The 8,652-nt window shown below is 49.4% G+C and overlaps 1 protein-coding gene across 1 annotated transcript in view; it reads right to left on the reverse strand.

The window, feature by feature from the left end:
- Nucleotides 1–1,538, reverse strand: part of LOC132459667 (GDNF family receptor alpha-2-like) — a 19,332-nt gene extending 17,794 nt beyond the window's left edge. The window contains exon 1 of the mRNA XM_060054339.1: nucleotides 1,404–1,538. Coding sequence (XP_059910322.1) covers nucleotides 1,404–1,494 — 91 coding nt within the window. The 5' untranslated portion in view covers nucleotides 1,495–1,538. The remainder of the gene's footprint in view (nucleotides 1–1,403) is intronic.
- Nucleotides 1,539–8,652: the final 7,114 nt, after the last annotated feature.

Here is an 8,652-nt window from a genome sequence, read left to right on the forward strand (position 1 = left end):
CGGGAGCTACGATCAGGGGGAACGGCGGCGAGGTGCTTTCTCCTTCCCGACGATCAGCGTTTGTGCATTTCAATTTTCAAACAGGTAGTCCTTTTAAATTCCCCGTGCGTCCCCTGCAATCACTTGACCATGCAGACGCATCTCTAAGAAACTGATTATAAGGTCCGCTCGTGTGGAAAAAAATGGGCTCGCAATTACTGCAGTGCTATATTTGAAGAACATTTGCTGGGAGCAAACAGATGGCCATCGATTGTTTTAATTAAGCCAACCTCAGTCCTATCCACACTGCTGGTAGGGGCCCCACGGGCCACTGTGTAGGGGACGTCCAGGCAGAACGCCGTCTCTCTTTCTCTCTCTCTCTCTCTCTCTCTCTCTCTCGCTCTCTCTCTCTCTGTCTCTCTCTCTCCCTCCCCCTTTCTCTTCCCCTTCCTCTCTCCCTCCCTCTCTCTCTCTCCCTCTCTTTATCTCTCCCTCTCCCTCCCCCTCGCTCCCTCTCCCTCTCTCTCTCTCTCTCTCTCTCTCTCTCCCTCTTTCCCCCTTTCTCTCTCTCCCTCCCCCTTTCTCTTCCCCTTCCTCTCTCCCTCCCTCTCTCTCTCTCTCTCCCTCTCACTCTCTCTCTCCCTCTCTTTATCTCTCCCTCTCCCTCCCCCTCGCTCCCTCTCTCTCTCTCTCTCTCTCTCTCTCTCTCTCCCTCTCCCTCTCTCTCTCTCTCTCTCTCTCTCTCTCTCTCTCTCTCTCTCTCTCTCTCTCTCTCTCTCTCTCCCTCCCTCCCTCCCTCCCTCCCTCCTCCCTCTCTCCAGCCTGGAGATAAGTGTATTTGGAGTGCTCTCCTCTCTCCCTCCCCTGTGTCCACGCTGCACAACTCTCCCCGTCTCCTTTTATCTCAGCATGGATCCCCCCCCCACTCACACATTTTGAGAAAATATTGTGTGGCTGGGGATTAACTGTGTCTTTCTGACGGATGTGTGCATGCAGTCACACACACACACACACACACACACACACACACACACACACACACACACACACACACACACACACACACACACACACACACACACACACACACACACACACACACACAGGAACGTGCGCACACTTATACACTGTTCAACAGTGTTTCCCCACATGGACGCAGAGAGAGACAAAAAGACAGACCCAGACATGAACACACACACACACACAGGAACGTGCGCACACTTATACACTGCTCAACAGTGTTTCCCTACATGGACGCACAGAGAGACAGACAGACCCAGACATGAACACACACACACACACGCACGTGTGCAGGCACTTATACACTGCTCAACAGTGTTTCCTCACATGGACTCACAGAGTGACGGACACACACACACACACACACACACACACAGTTCACCCAGAGCCTCGGCGCTGCTGACCTATCAGTCGGGCGTATGAGGCCAAGCAGGCCTGGTAATTGTCTTCGTTGGGACAGCTGCTCGCTGTGTGCTGAGTCACAATGCAGTTCATGTGGAAATCGGCCAGTCTTGACCTGTATGGGAAAGACACACACACACACACACACACACAACCCACACGCAGTGAAAGGGGGTTTTAGTCACCATGTAACATCTCGTTCTATAAACTCGGATTCCTATCATTACACATGACCCAGCCCTCCATTTCATAATCTTTCCCGCGCCTGTTTTTTTTAAGTGCGCCATGCTTTTTTGGGATGCTGGCAATTGAATTGAATTAAAGTCAAAATGAATTCCCAGCACGACGTACAGTGTGTGTGCGTCAGTACAGGGTGTCGCCCGCTGCTTCAGCAGGACGGTGACGACACATGAACCATAGCGTGTTCGTCCATAGATACCCTTAAAAAAGTGTACATAATGAACATACCACCCACATATAAATAAACTCGCAGGGCCACACTCTCAGGTACGCACACACACGCAAACATAAACACACACACACACACCGAAACAAACACACTCAAACACAAACGCACACTCACACACACGCACACAACCACACAGAAACAAACAAAACAAAGCAAACAACCACAGAAAAGGAAGACATTTGTAAGCATTGCATCTATTTCCTGGCACGGTGTTCCTGGAGGGGAACAGCTGCCAATAGTTACCAGCCTCAAACTGGTAAAGTATACACAACATCTGTTTCCGCGCTGGCACAACAGGTGCCGTGAATAACAACCAGGTCTCCGACAACCTCCGGCAGCCAGCCCTCCGTACCCACCACCCAGTCGGGGGTCCGCTCTATAGGAACATTACCAGCATGGCTTTCTTTGTTTTAGGTTCTGCATGTGTGTGTCCCCTCCCACCTCCACACACACACCGAACCCGGTTGCAAACGACCCCCCAAACGCGTTTGTTTCACCCACAAAAAAATTGAAGGAAGCTGATAAAAATAAAAGTATTCTTGTGTGCTTGTTTTTCTGATTTCGAGTTTTTTTTTCTTTTTTGGTGGTGGTGGAGGGGGGGGGGGGGTTGGGGGGGTTGTTTGGGTGTGTGTGTGTGATAAGAGCCTTAAGTCGGTGGGGGGGCCCCGGGGCAGCATTGCTAATCCACTTAAGTAGGTTTATTGAGGGTAGCGTACGCTCAGTGGCTCTGTCTGCACCGCTCACATCAGCGCTGCCCAGTGCCCACTGGAACAAAGTGAATCACCAGTCATCCAGCATCTCTCTCTCTCTCGTCTTAGTCACTCTCTGTCTCCCTCTCTCCATTTATCTCTCTCTCTCCCTCTCTCCCCCCTCTCCCTCTCTCCCTCTCTCCCTCTCTCCCCCTCTCTCCCCCTCTCTCTCTCTCTCTCTCTCTCTCTCTCTCTCTCTCTCTCTCTCTCTCTCTCTCTCTCTCTCTCTCTCTCTCTCTCTCTCTCTCTCTCTCTCTCTCTCTCTGACGGAGCTGGTCGTGTTGAGAGCAGTGCGTAATCGTTTTCCGTTTTTTTTTGGCCAATGTTGGCGTCTTTTTTATTTATTTATTTTCGAACAAGTAGCTGTCTAAAGTCAAGTGTAACATTGTCTAAAAAGGTCGCGTTTGACCGGCTTGGCGCTTCGCCAGCCGCAGTTTTGCGGCAAACAAACATTTGGTAGAATGGCCACCACAGGTGGTTCCGCGAAGCCCCGTCTCGTACTCACTCCCAGGCATGGCTGTAGGTGCGTGCCGGACGCCTCGGTTACGGTGGAGGATGTTTTATTGGCAATGTGCGAGGTAATTGGTGGTGGAAAGAAAATCAGATCTGCCTCTCGTATGAATAAAGCCATTGTGTTTTTTTTATCGGAAACCGCTTTGGTGGATAAATTGATCGAGGAAGGGCTTGTCATGAAGGACTTATTTGTTCAAGTTTTACCTCTATCGTCCCCTGCCAAGAGGGTTGTTCTCTCTAATGTACCCCCTTATTTTGAAGATGAGATTTTGGAGAGGATCCTCTCCAGATACGGGAAACAAACGGCACCGATAAGGCCGGTTCTCGGTTGGCTTTAAGAAGCAGACTTTATTTCATGTGGAGAGCTTCAGATTACAAACGTTCATGATTTTGAGTGAACAGCATCGGGACCTGGACGTGGCTGTTAAGCTGACGCATGGAGGGAAGGACTATGTTATATACATTTCCTCAAACTCCATGAAATGTTTCGCTTGTGGAGAACACAGACATTTCAGGGGATCATGCCCGGGTACAGAGCAGGGAGGACGGCCTCCTGGGGCCAAGAACACTGCAGGTGCAGGTGCAGCGACGGCGAGTCGGGCTTCTGGGGAGCCGGCGCAGGGTGAACGCATGCCCGGTCCCGCACCAACACCAACGGTAGGCCTACCTGTTGCGGAGACACCCGGTCCCGCACCATTACCAACGGGACCTATTGCGGATTTACCGACCCCCGATCCCGCACCTTTGGCACCGGGACCGGTTGTGGACTCCCAGATCCCTGGTCCTTCTGGTGCTGGAGCACAGGGGGCGTTCAACTGGCGGGAGAAACGTCTCATCAGCAAAGCTGATGAGGAGCCAGGGATCGCCGCCACGGAGGAGGACGCCACGGAGGAGGGCGCAGAGATCGCCGCGTCGCTGGAGGACGCCGCTGAGGACAACGCAGAGATCGCCGCGTCGCTGGAGGACGCCGCTGAGGAGGACGCGCACCGAACGGCGGGTTTGCAGCAGCTGAAACCGGCCAGTCAACCAGAACGGAGCAGCGGCAAGCGTAAAGCGAAGAGCCGTGTGAGCCAGGCGGGGGCGAAAACTGGGCGCAGAACGCGTTCTTTAGAGAGGAGTGGGGCGCTTTCTGAGAATGAATCAGAAATTGATTTTAACGAGAAGCCTACCAGGAAGTGATCATGGAGAATGTGCAGCAGCCTGTACAGGGAGATAGAGTGTGGAGTTTCCAGGGAAGTTTGTTCGGAAGGGTAAGCAGAATTTGTACTCTATTACCAGACTAAACAAATTTCTGGACGACACAAAGGGTCAGCGTAAGATAAGCCTTACATCTTTCTTTCCTGACTATAATTTGTTTCTCCTCTCCTCTACTGCGGCTTTAAGGAATGCCACCATGACAGAGCTTACTATACAGAAGCGTTTCCGAATCAAGAAACTGCAGAGTACAGTAAGGGCTGAATTAAGTAGTCGGGCCAAATCCACAGTACCTCCTAATGAGTGTTCGTAACTTGTTTTTACGGTTGGTTTTTCTTACCATCTTCATGGCCACTATTATTCTTGGGACCCTAAACATCAATGGCTGTAAATTCTAAGAAAAGAGCGGCACTACTGGAATATATTCATCTTAAAAAGTCCTCTGTTGTCTTTTTACAAGAGTGTCACTCCGACCAAGATAACCAGCCTCAGTGGGAAATGGATTGGAAGGGACCAGTGTTTTTGAGTCATGGTTCTAGTGTCAGTGCTGGAGTAGCTACTCTTCTCTCTCCTGGTCTACCTTGGCAAGGTTTGTCTCATGTGAGCATAATAGCAGGACGCCTACATAGGGTTGATGCCTCCTTAGATGGAATGGTTTTTTCTTTCTTCAATATCTATGCTCCTTGCCTAGGTCAGGAGAGATGTGTTTTTTTTTAAAGCACTGTCTGACGCACTAAAAAGCTGCCCCCCAGATAATGTTCTGATTCTAAGTGGGGATTTTAACTCCACACTGGACCACACTTTGGATAGGAACCATGATGAGCCTCATCCCCAATCAGCCAATGAGCTGAGGGCGTTGATAGCTTACCATGGCCTTGTGGATGTGTGGAGAGAGGAATTTCCAGGGTCTAGACAGTACACCTGGTTGAAAACTAATCGAAACATGCTATCAGGGGCAAGGCTAGACCGTATTTATGTCAGAAAACAGGATAGGGGACGTTTTTTTAAGACCAGTATCACCCCGATGGGCCTGTCTGACCATCACTATGTCAATGTGTCAATTTTCACCACACTTAATAGGCCGAAGAGCCCGTACTGGCGTTTTAACAGTAGGCTACTTCAGGATCAGGGGTTTGTGAGTTCCTTCACCTTTTTTTGGGAGACCTGGAGGGTGGAGAAAGCACGATGCAAGTCCCTAACTCAGTGGTGGGACCTTGGGAAAGTCCAGATTAGATTGTTTTCTCAGCAATACACCGCAAATTCCACCAGAGCGGTTAAGATAAAACTTGAAGCTCTAGAACAAGAGATTTTATTTATAACTGCGAAGGCCAGTGGTAGGGATATGGCAGGTTTTGAGACCTATCTGAACCAAAATAAGTTACAACTCAGGAGCCTTCTGGAGGATAGGGGGGAGGGGGCCCTAGTGAGAGCCCGCTATTTACTTTATGCAGACATGGATGGCCCCACAAAAATTTTCTTTGGACTGGAGAAGCGGACATCAAAAACTGAGAATATGCAGTGTCTCAAGCTCCCTGGTGGAAGAGAGACAACTGACTCAGCTGACATCAGGTCACTTTCATTGTTTTTTTACGAAGATCTGTTTAGAGCTGAAGATTGTGATGTATCTGCGGGGGATGAGCTCCTGCAAGGTCTACCACGATTAGGAGATGAGGAGGCCATGAGTCTAGAGCACCCCTTTTCCTACAGTGAGCTCACTCAGGCGGTGCAACAGCAGAACTCTGGCCGGTCGCCTGGTTTAGATGGTCTGTCGGGTGAATTCTATAAGGCTTTCTGGTCTGTTTTAGGGCCTGACCTGCATACCGTCCTCCAGGAGTCTGTTGAACAGGGAAATCTCCCTTTGAGTTGTCGCAGGGCAGTCCTGTCTTTGCTCCCCAAAAAAGGGGATTTGGGATACTTAAAAAATTGGCGCCCTGTCTCCCTCCTATGCGTGGACGCAAAGATCTTCTCAAGAGCACTCACCAACAGGTTAAAGGCTGTAGTAGGCTCAGTGGTCCATAGAGATCAAACATACTGTATCCCAAATCGATCGATTTTTGATAACCTGTTTCTGGTTCGTGACATCATAACCTCAGCAGCTTATCATAAACTGAACCTGGGCCTTCTCTCCTAAGACCAGGAGAAGGCTTTTGATCGGGTCGATCATGGTTTTCTGTTTAGAACTTTGGAGGCTTTTGGGTTTGGTCCAGTTTTCATAGGTCTCATCAAGTTGCTACACAAAGACATTTCTAGCATCCTTAAGATAAACGGCTCACTCACCAGACCTTTCTCTGTGTCTAGAGGAATACGGCAGGGGTGTGGCCTCTCTGGGCTTCTTTATGCAATTTCTATTGAACCTCTCCTTGTGATGCTGAGGGCACGCCTGGGCACCATCGCTGCACCAGGGATTCCACAGGCCCCTACCGTGTCACTTACAGCCTATGCGGATGACGTAACAGTGATTTTGCAGTCGCAGGAGGATGTACAGGTGCTTTCCCAGGTTTTACAAACCTATCAAAGAGCCGCGTCCGCTAAGGTTAACTGGGAGAAATGTTCTTCCCTATTAATCGGAGATTGGAAGGACTCAACACCACCGGTTCTGCCACAACGTTGTGCCTGGAATTTGGAGGGGTTTACATTTTTGGGGGTATATCTGGGAACGGTTGGATATATGAGTAAGAACTGGGAGGGGATGGAGGAGAAGATAACAGGTCGGTTGCAACGCTGGAGGTGGATTTTACCGCAGCTCTCATATAGAGGACGGGTGCTGGTGGTCAATAACCTGGCTGCATCAATGTTGTGGCACAAAGCGTTTGTACTTGACCCCCCTGTCTCACTTCTCTGTAGTCTCCAAAAGGCTTTTGTAAATTTATTTTGGGATGGCTATCATTGGCTGGCCCCGGGGGTTTTGTGTCTGATAGTGGCTGAAGGAGGGCAGGGACTGATTCACCTGGCAAGTACGGTTGCCTCCATGAGACTACAGACAGTTCAATGTCTCCTCTATGTGCCGGACAGTGTGCTTTGGGTTTCCTTTGCGAGGTCAGTGATGCATGGCATCGGGGCTTTTTCACTGGACAGACATTTCTTTCTGATGGCGAATATTCAATGGATACAAGGGTTTCATCTACCTTTTTTCTATAAATCAGTTTTGGAAGCATGGAATATATTAACTGTCTCTAGAACTCCGGATCAAAACTATGGTACAGAGGAGCCCCTTTTCTTTAATCCTCTCATGCCCACTCAGGAGAGAGTCGGGGATAGCCTGATCTCGGCATTTATGGGAGCAGGTATAACCAAGCTAGGAGACCTGTTGGACCATGAGAACGGGAGGTGGAAGTTGGCACTGGAGGTTAGTGCCCAGACTGGACTGAGGTCTCTGCGCCTGGTGGCTGACCTGTTGGGTAGGCTCAGAGCCTCCCTCCCGAACAGTCTCAGTGCTGCAGCAAACAGCGTTGTAGCTGGAACACCAGAACAGGTGGCTTTCCCTGATCTTCGGATATCTCCCAGGTGTGCATCGAGAGGAGGGGGACACCTGTTGACTTTTAATGCTCTTACTGATTTAAGTTTAGCCTCAGTTGACCGAAAGTCACTTTATAACATATGCAGCAAATCCTTGTTTTTCAATCAGCTGGTCAGTCGTCCAGACACCAAGTGGCGCGAACATGGACAGTCTCCACCAGACTTTTCTCCCACATGGAGGTTGCTGTACAAGCCTCCCATCTCCAAAAGAGTGGGGGATTTGCAGTGGCGCGTCCTTCACTTGGCCATCCCCACTAATCGCTTTGTTTCTAGGTTCAACCATGACGTCATGCCAACCTGCCCTTTCTGCCCGGCCCCGGACACGGTTTTTCATTTTTTCACTGAATGCTCCAGACTGTTACCTTTGTTTTCTCTTCTAAAGACATTGTTGGGGAAACTTTGCTTTCTTTTTAACCACAATCTGTTTGTTTCCTCAGTGAGGTACACTAAAGGGAGAAAAGGGGAATGCACACTGGCAAATTTCCTATTTGGACAGGCAAAGCTGGCCATCTATAAAACCCACAAGACTGAGATGGAGGAGGGCAATGGGAAGGACTTGGTGGGGGTGTTTAAAACGATGGTCAGGACCAGGGTGGCAGCTGATTTTGCATATCTTAAAATGACTGATGAGCTTTTGTTTTTCAATCAGCGTTGGTGCATTGGTGGTGCTATATGTTTAGTGGATTCCACTGATGGAATCTCTTTCCGGTTTTATCTCAAATATTTTTTATTTTTTATTTTTGTTGTTTTGATTTAACAGAAAGGAAACATGAGGTATTTCTTTTATGATGTATCACATGTCTGAGTGAT

The sequence above is a fragment of the Gadus macrocephalus genome, chromosome 6 (assembly GCF_031168955.1).
Source record: "Gadus macrocephalus chromosome 6, ASM3116895v1".
NCBI lineage: Eukaryota > Metazoa > Chordata > Actinopteri > Gadiformes > Gadidae > Gadus > Gadus macrocephalus.